A 21,207-nucleotide genomic window follows, 5' to 3' on the forward strand; every position below is an offset into this window, starting at 1 on the left:
AGAGGAGAGTAAAATCCCCTCCCTCTTTCTGATTCTGGAATTTCAATCAAAACGTTTTTGGAGCATAAGTTCATGACCTCTGCTTCTAGAGCTGCTTGCTCAAGGGGGGAGGAACGTAAAGGGGTTAACTTAAATTTTTCTCGAGGCCAGTGATCGAAGTCCAGCCTTAGACCTTTTGTTATAATGCCTCTGACCCATTTACTGTTCGTAATGTCAAACCATGCTGAGGAGAACGCCGACAGTCTACCCCCCACAGGGATCGCTAGTCATTGGTCCGGTTTTTTCTGATCTTTTGAGGAACGGCGAAACATGTAGCCCTTACCTCTTCCGCGTCTATCTTCCCATCTAAAACTCTCTCTAGAGGGAGAGGACCCGCGTTTCTTCCCGCGACCAAACCTCCTTCGATTGAAGGGTCGGCGGTAGGATGCTGAATACAGATTGGGAAATTTCTTTTTGTCATCCCCTGCCTTTTCCAGTAACTCATCCAGAGTTGGACCAAAGAGAGATTGTCCTTCACACGGAATGGTGCAGAGTTTAGTTCTGGACTGAATGTCACCTGACCAGCATTTTAACCATAAAGCCCTGCGAGCCGCGTTAGATAGTCCTGCCGCTCTAGCCGCCATTCTGACAGAGTCCACAGATGCGTCCGATAGGAAAGCCGCAGCATTCTGAATTGTTGGTAGAGCCTTCAGAATAGTATCTCTGGATGCACCGTCCTTAAGCTGGGACTCTAACTGATCTAGCCAGACCATTAATGACCTGGCTGTACATGTTGCGGCCACGGCTGGTCTGAGAGATCCAGGCGCCATCTCCCAGGTACCTTTAAGGAAGATATCTGCCTTCCTGTCCAGAGGATCTTTGAGGGTCCCCATATCCTCAAAAGGTAATGAGGCTTTCTTTGACGCTTTTGCTACTGCCGCGTCCAACTTAGGGGCTTTATCCCACGTATCCACAACCGGATCATCAAAGGGATACCTGCGTTTTAATGCTGGCGGTAAGGCCCCCTTTTTTTCCGTTTTTTTCCCATTCTCGGAGGATCAAGTCCTGGATCTTCTCGTTTACCGGAAAAGATCTCTGTTTTTTACGATCCAATCCGCTAAACATCAACTCCTGTTTTGAGGGCTGTGATTTAGGTTCCTCTATACCCATCGTGCCTCTAACTGATTTGACTACTTTGTCTATCCTATCCAAGGGTAGACAGAATCGTTCAGACTCCTCATCCGATGAAGAGGAGACAGGACTAGAGAGATAGGCACTTTCCTCTCTTTCTTCCTCTGAAGAATTAGAGTCCAGGGGGGGTCCTATGTTTCGAGCCTTCCGCTTGGGATAGGGACCGTAGTGATTCCCTTACTTCCAGCCGGATCATTTCCTTTAGGTTTGCCGCACTCACAGTCTCTTCTGCTACCTAGGGGAGCACAATATAGGTGATAACTACTATCTGACCTAAAGTCACTTCCACCCAACCACTCCTGTAGACCTCACCGTCTGTTGCATACAGGGGGCACATAACTTTTTAGAACAAGAATCAGGTAAGGGGCCTCCACAGAGGGCACACTCCTTATGTTTTGATTTGTCCGTACTCTTCTTCCCCTGGAAAGATAAAGTATAAGGGGCCCGCGTCACAGAGTGAACTTTCACGTAGATCACTTACCCGTGCGCCAAAGTAAAGTACCGGAATACGAGGGGGTTCTTTCCTAGTCGAAGCTCTGGATCCCTGCTCGGATGAGCTTTTACGACTGGGCTGGTCGCCTCTGTCTTTCTGCTAGGGCTTCTGACGCACCTCGTCTGGCAGCTGCTGCTGCTCACCACCACTCTCCATGACGAATTGCGACCAAAAGCAGGGTTCTATCATCGTAACCTGCTTAAATCCCCCTTGGATCCGGTCAGCAGATGGGCCAGCGCTGTCCCTATTGGCCCGGGACACAGCAGGGAGGGCAGGAGGTCTTGCGGACAAACCGGCGTTCAGGATGCGATGGGCGCCGCCATCTTGGATGGACCGCGCATGCGCAGACGTCCGGCGACCCGGAAGCGGCTACTAACTCCGCCCCCCACGTCACTGCACCCGGAAACGCTCCAGCACGCGCTGAGAGCGGTGCAGGACGCCGGGGATGGATCGCAGCGCTCCGGGAGCTCACCCACACACCTGACCCCGGCACCCGCAACCACGCCGTACCGCTGCACCACCAATGGGAGATACTTACCTGCGCCGACGCTGATGGAGGCAGGAAATCCTCCGGACTCCGCTCCCTGCTGCGAACACCACCGCGTGCAATCCAGCAAGGACCACCGTGGCGTCTCCAGGGATCTCCGCACCGGCCGAGGTAGGAGACCCCCCTGCTACCGTATTCGGCCGGCCGGCCTGGGCTCCTTCTGTAGGCACCCGTCCCCTCAGGAACAGGAAACCAACTGAGGCAAGGGAGAGGTGCCGCCCTTTTGTATCTGTAGGTTTCCTGTTCCTAATGGGCGGATCCCCTCTCTCGTCGTGCTGTCATGGGAGTCCGAGTAAAAAAGCGTTTCCTTGAGCTTTTTTGCTTCGGGAGAGCTTTCTTTTTATCCGTAGCTTTGTCTAGTATGTCATCGAGGGCTGGCCCGAACATATAATGTCCCTGGAAGGGAAGACCACATAATCTGGATTTAGAAGTTAAATCACCTCCCCAGGACTTAAGCCATAGAGCCCTCCTAGCGGAGTTGGAGAGAACTGCGGACCTAGCAGCTACCCGTACAGATTCAGCTGAAGCATCCGCCAGGAACCCTGTAGCCTTCTGGAGTAGTGGTAGGGAATCTAAAATTTCCTCCCTAGGTGTCCCCTGAGAAAGGTGATTTTCTAAGGTACGTAACCAAAGAAATAGAGATCTGGCAACATATGTGGAGGCCACGTTTGTCTTCAGTAAATTAGTAGATGTGTCCCAGGATTTCCTCAGTAAGCTCTCAGTTTTGCGATCCATAGGATCTTTGAGCTGTGAGGAATTCTCGAAGGGTAGAGCTGTCTTTTTGGTCACCCTGGACACTTGTACGTCTACTTTAGGCATCTCCCATAAAGAACAGTCCCCCTCAAGAGGGAAACGAATCTTCAGTTCTGAAGGGACACGCAAAGCTTTCTCAGGTAGGCCCCACTCCTGAAGGATAAGGTTCTCAATATTCTCGTGGATGGGAAAACCTTTCGGGGTCCTAGGTTTTAATCCTCCAAACATGTCATCCTGAATGGAATGACTTGTTACCTCCTCTTCCATCCCCATAGTGCCCCTCACCATGGAGATCTGCTCTTCCATATCTTCGGAAGAGAAATTTTTTATTGTCTGTTTTGGGGTTGGAAGTAGAACCCTCATTCTCCCAAACCTCCTCTGAACCCGAGGTATGGATCTCGCCTGAGTCAGAGTCAGATATAATAGGAGCCATCTTCCTTTTCTTAGGAGGAGGAGGCTGTGGAGTCGGAGCCTGGGACAGGGCCGCCATAGAGGACTGAACCTCTTGTTTGATGAGGGTTCTGATACTGTTCAGGAGGGAGGGCTGTTCACTACGTAGCACTTCATCTGTGCATGGTTGGCAAAGCTTTTTCTTATAAGCCGAAGGAAGCTTGGTCGCACATGTACCACACTTGCGGCTGGATTTTTTTGGGGCAGAGGCCTTGTCTCCCTAGAAAAGAGAGAGAGAGAGGCTGACTAAGTCTTTTAAATACCGTTATCACTGGACAGCAAGGGACCTCATCCTCTACTTACAGTAGGAGGGTGTACGCTGGGCTCTGCAGAAGCAGAGTGCAGGGGTTTGTCACCGTCCATAGGGTCCGTCAGTCACCGTCAGCAGGGATACAGACATAGGCCTTACCTGGAGGCTTCCCCCGACCAGGAATATATGCACATATCGAGGTCGTCAGCTGATTCATGCTCCTCCTCCTCCTCCCAGGTCCGTAGGGGTTGCTGATTGAAACGCCTGTCATGGCTGCCGCCAGCCCCGGCCATAGGGTGGGACGCTGGCTGGCACGCATGAGGCCTCCAAAGCCTGCAGGCTTAGACCGGAAGTCCGGAAGTGTCACTTCCGGTGCGCGGCTTCCAGCGGCAGCAAGGAGGGAGGAGGAGAGCCGGGGAGCTACAAGAGGACCCCGGAGAGCTTCACCGCCCTGCTTTGCCCTACGAGGGAGGCGCAGGAAGGGCGGGATGGAGGGTCCCAAGTCATGCCGAAGCTGCGGAGATGGGAGCAGTCACCGAGGGGGAGAGCGGAAACCCTCCGACCTCAACTGCCCGGCTATAAAAGGTACTAGTGCTCCGAGCACCATCTGAGAACCTCTTCATGCCCCATAGGGGACAGGAAAAACACTGGTGGTTGCAGGAAGGGGAGGGTATTTAACCTCTTGATTTCCTGTCCCCTATTAGGGCGGGGAAACATCCTCCGATCCTGCTGTCGTGGAAGGTGACTAGAGAAAACAACAATATCTCATACCTTCCGATGATCTGTCACGTCCCACGATGTAAATCCATCTGAAGGGGTTAATTTTTTTTTTACAGGCAGGAGCTCTGCTATAATGCAGCTGTGCTCCTGCCTGTAAAACCCCAGCAAATCAATGGAAAGTAGGTCAATGACCTGTAGTTTCATTCATTCGTGGTGATGCGCCCTCTGCTGGATGTCCTCATATGAACTCGAGCGTGGGAACTTTTCAGAACATTTTCCCAGCCTCGAGGTCATATGAGGACAACCAGCAGAGGGCACATCACCGCGAATGAAAGTAACTACAGGTCATTGACCTACTTTCCATTCATTCGCTGGGGTTTTACAGCCACGAGCACAGCTGCATTAGCAGAGCTCCTGCCTGTAAAAAAATTAACCCCTTCAGATGGATTTACATCGTGGGACGTGACAGATCATCGGAAGGTATGAGATATTGTTGTTTTTTTATTTTTCATTTGTTACAGAGCGAGGGTCTTCAGGTGGATTACCAGGATAATAAAATATTCCAACAACCTGTGTTTTTATTTCATTAAAAGACTTTGTAATAATGTGTGTGTGTGTTTTTTAACCACTTCATACAATTGGATTAATAATGGATAGGTGTCATAATTGACACCTCTCCATTATTAATCTGGCTTAATGTCACCTTACAATAGCAAGGTGACATTAACCCTTCATTACCCCATATCCCACCGCTACACGGGAATGGGAAGAGAGTGGCCAAGTGCCAGAATAGGCACATCTTCCAGATGTGCCTATTCTGGGGTGGCTGGGGGCAGATGTTTTTAGCCAGGGGGAAAGGAGGGGGGGGGGGGGCAATAACCATGGACCCTCTCCAGGCTATTAATATCTGCCCTCAGTCACTGGCTTTACTACTTTGGCGGAGAAAATTACGTGGGAGCCCACGCCAATTTTTTCCGCCATTTAACCCTTTAATAGCTAGAGCGCCCAAATTGTGCACATACACACTACTAACATTAGTAGTGTGGAATATGCAAAAAAAAAAAAATGGGGATATGAGATGGTTTACTGTATGTAAACCATGTCTCATATCATGTCGGGTTTAGGAAGGAGATAGCAAAAGCCTGCAATTGAATTACCGGCTTTTCTGCTATCTAGCGCTGTATTAAATATTAATATATATACATATATGTGTCTCAATGACATTATATATATATATATATATATATATATATATATATATATATATATATATATATATATATACACAAACAGTATATATGTTTTTATGATTTTTTGAGAACATGGATCCATTGTATGTCCGTATGTCGGTTTTGCAAGCCTGCGAGACAATCTCGCAGTACGGATGCCATACGGATTACATATGGAGGATGCCATGCTCAAAATACGCTGACACACCCTGCCTACGGAGGAGATATGGACCACTATTTTGGGGACTTTTCTGCGTATTACGGCCGTAAATTACGGACCGTATTTTTATACGCTGAGTGTGACGCCGGCCTAATAGCTAAAGTTTAGCAATGACGTCTTTTTACCTTGCACTTTAACCCTTACTACATCTGCATTTTGAGATCTGTGAATCTAGCATTCCCATGCTAACCGCATTGGAGGGGAATCTATTCATGCGTATTTATTATATTGATCAACAATTTTATTAATTTTTTGCTGGCTCTTTTCCCCTACATTAATTGGAGGTCCCATAATACTGTCTCTTTTATTGTATATTTTTTATTTTAGAATTTGTATTAATAAACATTAATTTTAAATTTACTACAATTGTTTATTCACTTCTTATCCTCTTTGTGGTATATTCCTCAGAGGATTAAGTTTATCTTAAACTGTATTTGTAGTCTTCAGTTAATGAGATTCTCGTGCTCTGGGGCGGGGCTTTATGTGGTGCTATGATTACATATACATCTGTATTGGCTTATGACAGGTCAATGATTCTTCTGTGATCTGCCACCTATTTTACATAATGCATATAATAGTGTTGATATTATTATTGATAATGCCTATAATATTGTGGCTATTGTGAAACTTAGAAAAAAAATTACATCCAGCAATGTGTCACGGTGGCGACTGTCCAGTATTATCTATCTCTTACTTATAGATGCTACTGTACAGGCGCCGCCATCGCCGGTGACATTTTGCTGGATGTAATTTATTATGCATTATGTAAAATAGGGGGCAGGTCACTGAGGGATCAGCGACCAGTCATAAGCCAATACAGATGAATATGGATGGTATCATTGTAATCAGTATAACGGCGCAGACCTGACACTGTCTGTAGGTTACTGTGCACAATCCTGCTGACAGGGGCACTTTAAATTTAGATCTTAGGCATTTGGAAGAGGCGATGGAGAGCCTTTTTTTTTTAAGATTATGAGGGAGTTACAGGCTCACATAAGTGACGCAGGACAATCCCACCACAATCAAACTATCATACAGAATGAACCTGTAAAAAAAGAATTTTTTTTTAATTCTATGTTACATCCCCAACAACAACGTACAGTATGTACAAGGAGAGAACTCCAACAATAAACCGGAGTTGCACTCATTTATAATGGACCATTGGCGCTACTGTGAGTCCTGACCAGAAGAGTACAGAAAGTATTAGTGCCCCCATTTCGGGAGAGATTGTGCAATAATCTGAATTCCTTATGATAGGAAACCTAATGTCATTTATGATGTTGAGTGAATCCATGAAACCAGAACTCGAGCCAACACATCTCCTGCAGGCGTGAATAAATGTATATTACAGCCATCAGCCACGCACAGCTCAGAGATATATCATGGCACAGGTGTAATGGTTTTACTGTAGTTTATCACAATCCTCCTTGAACTTGGTTTTTAATATAAATTGAAAAGTCAGGATAAAGGGAAACTCTGTTGTTATTGTACAGAAATTCACACTTGGCCTCACTGCACATTTACTGTTGTCGATCATAACAGTGAAGTTTGTCCAGAAAGACTGGACCTGGTCTTGTAGGGACCATATGATCACATTCATCAGCACACAAGGGAGAGAAGGTAGATTCATCCAATAAGATATCAGGGTTCTAGGAAGCCAACAGCATCATTACCCTCCGCTTTCTCTTACAGGCCCATCATAATATTTTTCCTCAAGTGATTTTCTAACTTGTCAAAACTTTCTATGTACACAGTTTGGCTTTCTAGTTTACAGATCTGGGCAGGTTACGGTCAGTGTCTCCTAAACCAAGGGGGTAGGTGGATTCTCCAGGCTATACGTTCTATAGAAAAGGGTTTTCAATGCCAAAAGTCATTTGTGCAGTTTTGGGTGGAGGAGAATGTTGTGGTCTAGAGGCAAAATGGTGATCACATGATTGTGATACGGCCGGACTACACCACCGATAAAGCAGCCACAGCTGGTGACTGAGAAGAATCTGTGACTTCTCTGCATTTATTGGTTACTACTCACCTGGGTAGTCATATGTAGGAATCTCCTCTTTACAACGCTCATCACCGCTCACATAGGTCTCTGTAGTATTAATATGGGTCAAATCTTCACCCTGAAACAAATATTGTAAAAGTCACCGACAGATGGAGAAGTCACATCTATGATCAGCTCTAATCCTGCCATCTCCACCGTTCTCATCACACAAGTATAAAACATATAATACTGGTGGATAAAACAAGACTGAGCACAAGACCTTCACAGCCGTCTACACATCATACGAGAGATCTCATGACACCTTCTCTCCATCTACCTGATGATCCTGAGGAACATTGGGATCTTCTTGTTTACAGTCCTGTGGAAGAAGAGGACGGGGACATCTCTCTGGTGTTTTCCTCTTACTGGATAGATCTGGAGGAAACACATACAGGGACTAAATTCACTCTTTACATACAGATAATTATAGGCCGTGTCTATTTAGTTCTGTCTATTACCTGATGATGTGAGAGGCTGGTGAACCTCCATCATGACGTCCTTATACAGATCTCTGTGTCCTTCTAAATACTCCCACTCCTCCATGGAGAAATAGACAGCGACATCCCGACACCTTATAGGAACCTGACACATACAATGATACCGTTATCCCCCCGATCCCTTAATATTGTTACTGTATAATGTCCCAGCAGTGTCACCTCTCCAGTCAGAAGCTCAATCATCTTGTAGATCAGTTCTAGGATCTTCTGGTCATTCATGTCCTCATGTATCAGTAGGTGAGGTGGAGGCCCCGTGATTGGGCTCAGGGGTCTTCCCCATCCCTCAGACACAGAGTCCTGACAGCGCTCACTAGAGGTCTTCTTCACTACTGTGTAATCCTGGTTATGGAGAGACACATTAATGAATCTCACTACAGACATTTCCAGAGTCCTCACCTCTCCAGTTCTGTCCATCTGTTATTCCCATAGATAAGAATGATGTAATGTGACATCATCAGAATCTCTCACCTCTCCAGTAAGCCGGAAGAGGATCTCTAGGGTGAGGTGTAATATCCTCTCCGCCATCTTGTCTCTGTCCATATTCATCCTTGATGGGTAAATCAGGAAAATTCTCTTATACAGAAAATCTTCACTGAGAGGATCCGATATTGTAGAGACCTGAATGAGAAGAAGATGAGCCGATGTAACATCATAAGAATCCTGTGTAATAATACAATTACTGGAGATAATAAGGGAAACATGAGGAGATTTATTATTTTACAGTATTTAGTTTCTTCTTTAGATCTACTAATAAAACCTATATATTTTAGGCCACAGACAACAAGCAGTTTCTCCCTCGGAGTCGGCAGCTGAATACGTTTCTCATAGACTCATCTTCCATAACGCTAATTCTCGTCTCATTTACCGACCCTGGAATCAGCATTAGCAATACTGCAGGAGATATTCATTACATGTGACAGGAGAAATAACTACTTCATGATGAGGACGACATCTTCATCTTCTACTACGGCTCTAGAAACATATTTGTCCAGAGTCCGTCACTGACTCCATCACCACCGGCCGTCTATATGAAGGTTTCCCATCTTCCCCGCACTGTAATCTTCTATCACGTTAGATCTCAGATCTGATTCACACACAGAAGTTTGAGGCTTTGAGAAAAGATGGTTTGTAAGAACCAAGACAGGAGATATGTTAGGCCAATGTCTCTATGTTAAGTGTTTTTTTGTCAATGGATATGATGTTTTTTTTTTAGCATTTTCTTGTAGGCTTCCATAAAGTACATGAAGAAAAAAAAAAGAGGACAAAAAAAATTGGGGATCGAGGTACTGTGGAAACATTTACTGTTTGTGGGAACCAAGAAAAATGCACTGTACGGTATCAAGAATGGGGATAAGTGAGAATGTGTTATCTAGTGGTGTAGGTGGTAGCAAATTGTAGGACATCTGTTATGAACTGGTGGTTTAGGAGCAACATGGGACGAGCTCTGAAGGAGGTGGTACCTGTACTGACCGCAGTTCCTAAGCTTAACACAACACTAGCAGTAGCCGTGGGATGTTCCTGTCACTCCCTAGACACCTCGTCACAGCCGGAGAACTAACTACCCCTAAAGATAGAAACAGGAAAGCTATCTTGTCTCAGAGAAAATCCCCAAAGGATAGACAGCCCCCCACAAATAATGACTGTGAGTGGAGAGGGAAATGACATACGTAGAATGAAACCAGGATGTAGCAAAGGAGGCCAGTCTAGCTAGATAGATAGAACAGGACAGAATACTGTGCGGTCAGTATTAAAAAAAACTAGAAAAATCCACACAGAGTTAACAAAAATCTCCACACCTGACTAAAGGTGTGGAGGGTAAATCTGCTTCCCAGAGCTTCCAGCTTAACTGAATAAATCCATACTGACAAGCTGGACAAAAAACATAGAATGTACAGAACAATTAAGTCCACTACATGTGGACAGAAAAGAGCAAAGCAAGGACTTATCTTTGCTGAACTGGTCAGGATATCAGGGAAATCCAAGCAGAGATGTGAATCCAACCAGGAACCATTGACAAGTGGCACTGGCTGAAGGAAAGTGCCAGGCATAAATAGCCGATCAGAAAGACAATCAGTGGAAGCAGCTGCAGACTGCTAAATCCAAGGAGCAGCCATTCCACTTAAAACCACCAGAGGGAGCCCAAGAGCGGAATTCACAACAGGCATCATAATGTGTGGAGGATATCGATACTGGGAGAACATTACACTGTGTGGGGGCCAAGAGAGGGGCTCTGTACTATTAGACTAACACACGTTTCCTTCACAAATCCCCCTGTTATGACCTGGTGGTTAGGAGCACCCGGCACGACCTGATAGTTAAACTCACGCAGGACAAGCTCTGGGATGTGGGAGCTTTGCTGACCGCAGGCCCTAATCCTATCACAACAACTAGAAATAGCTGTGGAGCGTTCCTGACTCTCCCTAGACGCCTCTTCACAGCCTAAGAATTAGCTAGCCCTAGAGATAGAAAATAAAGCCTACCTTGCCTCAGAGAAATTCCCCAAAGGAAAAGGCAGCCCCCCACATATATTGACTGAGTAAAGATGAAAGTCACAAACACAGAAATGAAACAGGTTTCAGCAAAGGGAGGCCAGACTTACTAAACAGACAGAGCATAGGAAAGGTATCTTTGCGGTCAGCACAAAAAACTACAAAAGACCACGCAGAGTGTGCAAAAAGACCTCCGCACCGACTCACGGTGCGGAGGTGCCACTCTGCATCCCAGAGCTTCCAGCTAGCAAGACAAAATCATGATAACCAGCTGGACAAGGAAACAATGAACAAATAATAACTATCAGGAACTTAGCTTCTGCTGGAGAAGACATGTCACCAGAAAGATCCAAGAGCGAACTGATGCAGGAACATTGACAGCTGGCATGGAGCAACGATCCGAGTGGAGTCAAATAGAGCAGCCAACCAAAGGATAAACCACGTCACCTGTGTAAGGAACCTCAGAAGCAGCAGCTTCACTCACAGCCACCAGAGGGAGCCCATAGACAGAACTCGCCGAAGTACCATTCACGACCACAGGAGGGAGTTCGACAACAGAATTCACAACATCCCCCTAAATATAACATTTTATAACAACCCCACAATCTGTGACTCTTCAGGGTAAATTGCTCTCTCACCATTGGATTAGAGCTGATACTATGAAGCTGAAGTGACTAAGGCTACTTTCACACTAGCGTCGGAATGTCCCTGTCGCAATGCGTCGGGGAGAGATTCCGACGCTAGCGTTTAACGTACTGCACAATGGAGGCAGCGGATGCATTTCTCTGGCGCATCCGCTGCCCCATTGTAAGGTGCGGGGAGGTGGGGGCGGTCCGTCAGGAGCAAAAAACGGTACATGTAGCGTTTTTTTGCTCCCGACGGTCCGCAAAAGCACGACGCATCCGTCGCTCGACGGGTGCGACGTGTGGCAATCCGTCGCAAATGCGTCGTCAATACAAGTCTATGGGGAAAAAGCGCATCCTGCAAGCACTTTTGCAGGATGCGTTTTTCCTGCAAAACGACGCATTGTGACGGATTGCAGAAAACGCTGGTGTGAAAGTAGCCTAAACAGACTTTCTGTCACCTCCATAAAGGGGCACTTTTCCGTGTTTGTCAGAACTGTCCGAGGATTATTAGAGGTGATAGTTTCCCCCGATTAGAAGGGACACCTGTGGATATTGGGGTCTTTACCTGCTACAGTTCTGGTGGGATTTACTCGGTAAAGTGCTGGAATCACTGTCTCCCAAAGGGTTAAATCCAGTTTGTAACTTCAATGTCTTTCTCTGAAGCTTCTTCTCTGAACTGTCTTCCTCTGTTTTCTGCCGTATTTCTATTACTCTCCGGAATCAGGAATGTATTAAGTCCTATAGAAACTGCGGAGAAAGAATCATTTCTAATTCTGTGTTTCCAGGGAATTGGCTGCGATATCTCATGTGCAATATATTCCTAGTATTAATGCGCCAGTAATGGGGAATATCCACATCCCTCCACCTGCAGAGCCGCACTCCCCATAGAGAATAATGGAGCCTCCAGCACCGACCTCCACCTGCAGAGCCGCACTCCCCATAGAGAATAATGGAGCCTCCAGCACCGACCTCCACCTGCAGAGCCGCACTCCACATAGAGAATAATGGGGCCTCCAGCACCAACCTCCACCCGCAGAGCCGCACTCCACATAGAGAATAATGGAGCCTCCAGCACCGACCTCCACCCGCAGAGCCGCACTCCACATAGAGAATAATGGAGCCTCCAGCACCGACCTCCACCCGCAGAGCCGCACTCCACATAGAGAATAATGGAGCCTCCAGCACCGACCTCCACCCGCAGAGCCGCACTCCACATAGAGAATAATGGAGCCTCCAGCACCGACCTCCACCCGCAGAGCCGCACTCCACATAGAGAATAATGGAGCCTCCAGCACCGACCTCCACCCGCACTCCACATAGAGAATAATGGAGCCTTCAGCACCGACCTCCACCTGCAGAGCCGCACTCCACATAGAGAATAATGGAGCCTCCAGCACCGACCTCCACCCGCAGAGCCGCACTCCACATAGAGAATAATGGAGCCTCCAGCACCTACCTCCACCGCAGAGCCACACTCCACATAGAGAATAATGGAGCCTCCAGCACCGACCTCCACCGCAGAGCCACACTCCACATAGAGAATAATGGAGCCTCCAGCACCGACCTCCACCCACAGAGCCGCACTCCACAGAGAATAATGGAGCCTCCAGCACCGACCTCCACCCGCAGAGCCGCACTCCACATAGAGAATAATGGAGCCTCCAGCACCGACCTCCACCCGCAGAGCCGCACTCCACATAGAGAATAATGGAGCCTCCAGCACCGACCTCCACCCGTAGAGCCGCACTCCACATAGAGAATAATGGAGCCTCCAGCACCGACCTCCACCCGCAGAGCCGCACTCCACATAGAGAATAATGGAGCCTCCAGCACCGACCTCCACCTGCAGAGCCACACTCCACATAGAGAATAATGGAGCCTCCAGCACCGACCTCCACCCGCAGAGCCGCACTCCACATAGAGAATAATGGAGCCTCCAGCACCGACTTCCACCCGCAGAGCCGCACTCCACATAGAGAATAATGGAGCCTCCAGCACCGACCTCCACCCGCAGAGCCGCACTCCACATAGAGAATAATGGAGCCTCCAGCACCGACCTCCACCCGCACTCCACATAGAGAAAAATGGAGCCTCCAGCACCGACCTCCACCTGCAGAGCCGCACTCCACATAGAGAATAATGGAGCCTCCAGCACCGACCTCCACCCGCAGAGCCGTACTCCACGTAGAGAATAATGGAGCCTCCAGCACCGACCTCCACCCGTAGAGCCGCACTCCACGTAGAGAATAATGGAGCCTCCAGCACCGACCTCCACCCGCAGAGCCACACTCCACATAGAGAATAATGGAGCCTCCAGCACCGACCTCCACCCGCAGAGCCGCACTCCACATAGAGAATAATGGAGCCTCCAGCACCGACCTCCACCCGCAGAGCCGCACTCCACATAGAGAATAATGGAGCCTCCAGCACCGACCTCCACCCGCAGAGCCGCACTCCACATAGAGAATAATGGAGCCTCCAGCACCAACCTCCACCCGCAGAGCCGCACTCCACATAGAGAATAATGGAGCCTCCAGCACCGACCTCCACCCGCAGAGCCGCACTCCACATAGAGAATAATGGAGCCTCCAGCACCGACCTCCACCCGCAGAGCCGCACTCCACATAGAGAATAATGGAGCCTCCAGCACCGACCTCCACCCGCAGAGCCGCACTCCACATAGAGAATAATGGAGCCTCCAGCACCGACCTCCACCCACACTCCACATAGAGAATAATGGAGCCTCCAGCACCAACCTCCACCCGCAGAGCCGCACTCCACATAGAGAATAATGGAGCCTCCAGCACCGACCTCCACCCGCAGAGCCGCACTCCACATAGAGAATAATGGAGCCTCCAACACCGACCTCCACCCGCAGAACCGCACTCCACATAGAGAATAATGGAGCCTCCAGCACCGACCTCCACCCGCAGAACCGCACTCCACATAGAGAATAATGGAGCCTCCAACACCGACCTCCACCCGCAGAACCGCACTCCACATAGAGAATAATGGAGCCTCCAGCACCGACCTCCACCCACACTCCACATAGAGAATAATGGAGCCTCCAGCACCGACCTCCACCCGCAGAGCCGCACTCCACATAGAGAATAATGGAGCCTCCAGAACCGACCTCCACCCACACTCCACATAGAGAATAATGGAGCCTCCAGCACCGACCTCCACCCGCAGAGCCACACTCCACATAGAGAATAATGGAGCCTCCAGCACCGACCTCCACCCGCAGAGCCACACTCCACATAGAGAATAATGGAGCCTCCAGCACCGACCTCCACCCACAGAGCCACACTCCACATAGAGAATAATGGAGCCTCCAGCACCGACCTCCACCCGCAGAGCCACACTCCACATAGAGAATAATGGAGCCTCCAGCACCGACCTCCACCCACACTCCACATAGAGAATAATGGAGCCTCCAGCACCAACCTCCACCCGCAGAGCCGCACTCCACATAGAGAATAATGGAGCCTCCAGCACCGACCTCCACCCGCAGAGCCGGACTCCACATAGAGAATAATGGAGCCTCCAGCACCGACCTCCACCCACAGAGCCACACTCCACATAGAGAATAATGGAGCCTCCAGCACCGACCTCCACCCGCAGAGCCACACTCCACATAGAGAATAATGGAGCCTCCAGCACCGACCTCCACCCACACTCCACATAGAGAATAATGGAGCCTCCAGCACCGACCTCCACCCGCAGAGCGGCACTCCACATAGAGAATAATGGAGCCTCCAGCACCGACCTCCACCCGCAGAGCCGCACTCCACATAGAGAATAATGGAGCCTCCAGCACCGACCTCCACCCACACTCCACATAGAGAATAATGGAGCCTCCAGCACCGACCTCCACCCGCAGAGCCGCACTCCACATAGAGAATAATGGAGCCTCCAGAACCGACCTCCACCCACACTCCACATAGAGAATAATGGAGCCTCCAGCACCGACCTCCACCCGCAGAGCCACACTCCACATAGAGAATAATGGAGCCTCCAGCACCGACCTCCACCCGCAGAGCCACACTCCACATAGAGAATAATGGAGCCTCCAGCACCGACCTCCACCCACACTCCACATAGAGAATAATGGAGCCTCCAGAACCGACCTCCACCCACACTCCACATAGAGAATAATGGAGCCTCCAGCACCGACCTCCACCCGCAGAGCCGCACTCCACATAGAGAATAATGGAGCCTCCAGAACCGACCTCCACCCACACTCCACATAGAGAATAATGGAGCCTCCAGCACCGACCTCCACCCGCAGAGCCACACTCCACATAGAGAATAATGGAGCCTCCAGCACCGACCTCCACCCGCAGAGCCACACTCCACATAGAGAATAATGGAGCCTCCAGCACCGACCTCCACCCACACTCCACATAGAGAATAATGGAGCCTCCAGCACCGACCTCCACCCGCAGAGCCACACTCCACATAGAGAATAATGGAGCCTCCAGCACCGACCTCCACCCGCAGAGCCACACTCCACATAGAGAATAATGGAGCCTCCAGCACCGACCTCCACCCACACTCCACATAGAGAATAATGGAGCCTCCAGAACCGACCTCCACCCACACTCCACATAGAGAATAATGGAGCCTCCAGAACCGACCTCCACCCACACTCCACATAGAGAATAATGGAGCCTCCAGCACCGACCTCCACCCGCAGAGCCACACTCCACATAGAGAATAATGGAGCCTCCAGAACCGACCTCCACCCACACTCCACATAGAGAATAATGGAGCCTCCAGCACCGACCTCCACCCGCAGAGCCTCACTCCATATAGAGAATAATGCTGCCTTCGACACCTACCTCCACATATATGGCTGTACTCTCTGTGTGCACAGGACCTGTGATGAGGTCACAGGAGGGGAGGAGTCAGGGGTCACATGATCAGAGGCCTCAGTGAATGATATCCAGAGTGTAGATGCTACATGGAAACTTCTCCTAAGGTCGGGGTCACACTAGCCTATGGCATGGGATGCGATATGCTAATGACCCTCTGCTTCAGCTCTGCTGCAAGCAGGAGCCAAGTGTTGTGCGTCTGTGCTCCGAGCATCTTGCACATAGAGGATCAGAGCACAGCTGTGGAGGCGGCGGAGAAATGAATTTCTCCATCTCCATTTCTGGGGTCAGCGTATATTGCACATCACTCGGATGATATGAGCGATGTGCGTTGTCTCACTCGCACTCGCAGCCATTGGCTTATATGGGTGTGAGTGAGCCGAGACTCGGCCGAGTATCGGTGACAATCGTAGCATGCTGCGATGTGACTCGGACGTTGAAAACAGACGAGAAATAAAGCGGTGAAGTGAGCTGCCCCATAGATGAATACTGGTCCGAGTGCTATGTGATGTTTTATCGCATAGCACTTGACCGTATTCATCGCTAGTGTGTCCCCGGCCTTAGGTTGGGAAGGTCCCTGGTTATTGGGCCCCTCGCAGCCTATAAATGCCGGCCCGTAGCCCTCACATGTGGCACATCACATGAGATGCACCAGTTATGGTGTTTTGCCTTTGCTCTTCCCGATTGCCCTGGTGCGTTGATAATTGGTGTAAAGGGTCTTGGGGTTGATGTCAGCTGTTATTTCTCAAATACCACCGAAGGCATCAAGCCCTGGTGTTAGGCCGGGTTCACAATAGTATATGGGGGGCTTTGCGGAAGGCTGCTCATAGATCTTTTGCTTGATGATACTCCAAAGGTTCTCTATAGGGTTGAGGTCAGGGGAAGATGGTGGCCAGGGCTGCCACTAGAAATTTCGGGGCCCCATACTGGCAAAATTTTCGGGGCCCCCTTGAAACTCCGCCCAGGCTCCACCCCAGCCCCGCCTCCAGGCTCCACCCCACGAACTGTCCACAGTCCCACCGCTCTCTCTTGGAAAATCTCCACTTCTCACCTTACACATTAACAGTTCCCATCACCAGATCACACATATAGCCGGCAGCTTTTGTTTTGGCCAAAAGATTTTTTAAGCCTCCACCATAACACGGTAGACACTTTTGGACGGGCCCTACTCTACTGTAACTTACTAAATATTTGTTAAAATATGCAATACAATTTAGGTATATTTTTATTTATTTTTCAATTTTTAAAATGACCTATAATACTACATACAAGGAACAAATACCACAGCACTATGACCAGATGACATATTACCACCACAGTGATCGAATAATATAAAATACAAGGAACAAATACCGCTACACCATGACCAGACCGCATATTACCACCAATGACTGAATACTACAATACTGATCAGTAATAAAAAAAAAAACACAATACTATCACCAGCAGTGCCATTATGCACAGGAGATCTGTAATTAGTAAGCAGTGTCTGTGTACAGGTAATACAGTGATCACCAGTGACATTGTACACAGAACCTCTGTATATAGTATACAGTATATAGTGACAGTGTATAGGTAACACTGATTCACCAGTGACGTCTCTAGGTGAAGTCCTTCATCTTTCATCCAGCACAGACCGCCATCACTTCATCCAGCCAGGACTCGTCTCTGCAGGAAATAAAACAGTTATCTCGAGTTCCGCTTGTAGAACACATTGCTTAAATTTTCCCAACTTCTACATTACACCACATGAAGAAGGCAACATAGTATCACTCTACACAGTAACAGGACCGCCCCCCCCATTTAAAACAGTATACTCAAAAAATAAAATAAATACATCACTGCAATAATAATATCCCTTAATTAGCCCCTATGGTAATATTCGCCATCGTAGCCCCTGTGTGTCTCATTCCAGGCTCCAGCCATATGTTCTCCCATCCTGCCCTCATGAGTATCCATTCTGCCCCATATGATCTCCCCATCCTGCCCTATCTGTCTCCATCGTATCCATCCTGCCCCATCTGTCTCCAATCTTGCCCCATCTGTCTCCATTCTGCCCCATCTGTTTCCAATCCTGCCCCATCTGTGTCCAGCACTCTGCCCCATCTGTGTCCAGCACTCTGCCCCATCTGTGTTCAGCACTCTGCCCCATCTGTGTCCAATCCTGCCCCATCTGTGTCCAGCACTCTGCACCATCTGTGTCCAATCCTGCCCCACCTGTGTCCAGCACTCTGCCCCATCTGTGTCCAATCCTGCCCCACCTGTGTCCAGCACTCTGCCCCATCTGTGTCCAGCACTCTGCCCCATCTGTGTCCAGCACTCTGCCCCATCTGTGTTCAGCACTCTGCCCCATCTGTGTCCAGCACTCTGCCTCATCTGTGTCCAGCACTCTGCCCCATCTGTGTCCAGCACTCTGCCCCATCTGTGTCCAATCCTGCCCCATCTGTGTCCAATCCTGCCCCATCTGTGTCCAATCCTGCCCCATCTGTGTCCAATCCTGCCCCATCTGTGTCCAACACTCTGCCCCATCTGTGTCCAATCCTGCCCCATCTGTGTCCAGTACTCTGCCCCGTCTGTGTCCAATCCTGCCCCATCTGTGTCCAGCACTCTGCCCCATCTGTTTCCAATCCTGCCTCATCTCTGTCCAGCACTCTGCCCCATCTCTTTCCAGCACTCTGCCCCATCTCTGTCCAGCACTCTGCCCCATCTCTGTCCAGCACTCTGCCCCATCTCTGTCCAGCACTCTGCCCCATCAGTGTCCAGCACTCTGCCCCATCAGTGTCCAGCACTCTGCCCCATCTGTGTCCAGCACTCTGCCCCATCTGTCTCCAGCACTCTGCCCCATCTCTGTCCAGCACTCTGCCCCATCTCTGTCCAGCACTCTGCCCCATCTGTGTCCAATCCTGCCCCATCTCTGTCCAGCACTCTGCCCCATCTCTGTCCAGCAATCTGCCCCATCTCTGTCCAGCACTCTGCCCCATCTCTGTCCAGCACTCTGCCCCATCTCTGTCCAGCACTCTGCCCCATCTCTGTCCAGCACTCTGCCCCATCTCTGTCCAGCACTCTGCCCCATCTCTGTCCAATCCTGCCCCATCTCTGTCCAGCACTCTGCCCCATCTCTGTCCAGCACTCTGCCCCATCTCTGTCCAGCACTCTGCCTCATCTCTGTCCAGCACTCTGCCCCATCTCTGTCCAGCTTTCTGCCCCCCATGTGTCCAGCTTTCTGCCCCCCGTGTCCAGCTTTCTGCCCCCCGTGTCCAGCTTTCTGCCCCCCCGTGTCCAGCTTTCTGCCCCCCCTGTGTCCAGCTTTACTGCCCCCTCCGTGTCCAGCTTTACTGCCCCCTCTGTGTCCAGCTTTCTGTCCCCCCTGTGTCCAGCTTTACCGCCCCCTCTGTGTCCAGCTTTCTGCCCCCCCGTGTCCAGCTTTCTGCCCCCCTGTGTCCAGATTTACTGCCCCCTCTGTGTCCAGCTTTCTGCCCCCCCGTGTCCAGCTTTACTGCCCCCTCTGTGTCCAGCTTTCTGCCCCCCCGTGTCCAGCTTTACTGCCCCCTCTGTGTCCAGCTTTCTGCCCCCCCCCCTGTGTCCAGCTTTACTGCCCCGTCTGTGTCCAGCTTTCTGCCCCCCCTGTGTCCAGCTTTACTGCCCCCTCTGTGTCCAGCTTTCTGCCCCCTCTGTGTCCAGCTTTCTGCCCCCCCTGTGTCCAGCTTTACTGCCCCCTCTGTGTCCAGCTTTCTGCCCCCCCCCCTGTGGCCAGCTTTACTGTGCTACCCCCCCCCCCCCCCGGTTCGCCGCTCTCAATAAAAAAAAAAAAAGTTCTGCTTACCTGCCGCGCTCCTGCTCTCTCCACGCAGCTGCACCGTGCACTCGCCGGCGACTGACAATGACATCAGACGCCGGCGACCTGCACGCTGCGGCTGGCGGCTGTTAACTATTGGCGTGCGGGCGCGGGCCCGCACGTCAATAGCGTTAAACAGCTGTAGCGCCGGCCGCCGCTAAGGGCCCGGTTCAGCCTGCTCACCGGGCCCCATACGCCAGTCACGGCTGTAATGCCCTGATGGCGGCCCTGATGGTGGCCACACCATGAGTTTATCTCCTTTGATGCCCATAGCAGCCAATGACTCAGAGGTATTCTTTGCAGCACGAGATGGTGCATTGTCATGCATGAAGATGATTTTGCTCCTGAAGGCACGTTTCTCCTTTTTATACCATGGAAGAAACTCTATATACTTTGCAGAGGTCATTTTCACACCTTCAGGAACCTTTAAGGGCCCTACCAGCTGTTTCCCCATGATTCCGGCCCAAAACATGACTCCTCCACCTTCTTGTTGACGTCACAGCCTTGTTGGGACATGGTGGCCATCCACCAACCATCCACTACTCCATCCATCTGGACCATACAGGGTTGTTCGACACTCATCAGTAAACAAGACTATTTGAAAATTAGTCTTCATGTATGTCTGGGCCCACTGCAACCATTTCTGCTTGTAAACACTGTTTAGGGGTGGCCGAATAGTAGGTTTATGCACCACAGCAAGCCTTTGAAGGATCCTACACCTTGAGGTTCGAGGGACTCCAGAGGCACCAGCAGCTTCAAATAACTGTTTGCTGCTTTGTAATGGTATTTGGCAGCTGCTCTCTTAATCCAATGAATTTGTCTGGCAGAAACCTTCCTCATTATGCCTTTATCTGCATGAACTCTGTCTGTGCTCTGTTTCAGTCACAAATCTCTTCACAGTATGATGATTACTCTTAAGTTTTTCGTGAAATATCTAATGTTTTCATACCTTGTCCAAGGCATTGCACTATTTACCTCTTTTCAGCAGCAGCAGAGAGATCCTTTTTATT

The 21,207-nt window shown here is 49.7% G+C and overlaps 1 protein-coding gene across 1 annotated transcript in view; it reads right to left on the reverse strand.

Moving 5' to 3' along the window:
* Positions 1-16,368, reverse strand: part of LOC138663573 (oocyte zinc finger protein XlCOF6-like) — a 59,726-nt gene extending 43,358 nt beyond the window's left edge. Inside the window, exons 1-7 of the mRNA XM_069749820.1 lie at positions 16,330-16,368; positions 12,051-12,232; positions 8,839-8,988; positions 8,530-8,709; positions 8,332-8,455; positions 8,151-8,248; positions 7,862-7,952 (exon numbers count right to left, since the gene is read on the reverse strand). Coding sequence (XP_069605921.1) covers positions 7,862-7,952; positions 8,151-8,248; positions 8,332-8,455; positions 8,530-8,709; positions 8,839-8,916 — 571 coding nt within the window. The 5' untranslated portion in view covers positions 8,917-8,988; positions 12,051-12,232; positions 16,330-16,368. The remainder of the gene's footprint in view (positions 1-7,861; positions 7,953-8,150; positions 8,249-8,331; positions 8,456-8,529; positions 8,710-8,838; positions 8,989-12,050; positions 12,233-16,329) is intronic.
* Between the last annotated feature and the right edge of the window lie 4,839 nt (positions 16,369-21,207).

The sequence above is a fragment of the Ranitomeya imitator genome, chromosome 2 (assembly GCF_032444005.1).
Source record: "Ranitomeya imitator isolate aRanImi1 chromosome 2, aRanImi1.pri, whole genome shotgun sequence".
In the NCBI taxonomy this organism is placed as follows: Eukaryota; Metazoa; Chordata; class Amphibia; order Anura; family Dendrobatidae; genus Ranitomeya; species Ranitomeya imitator.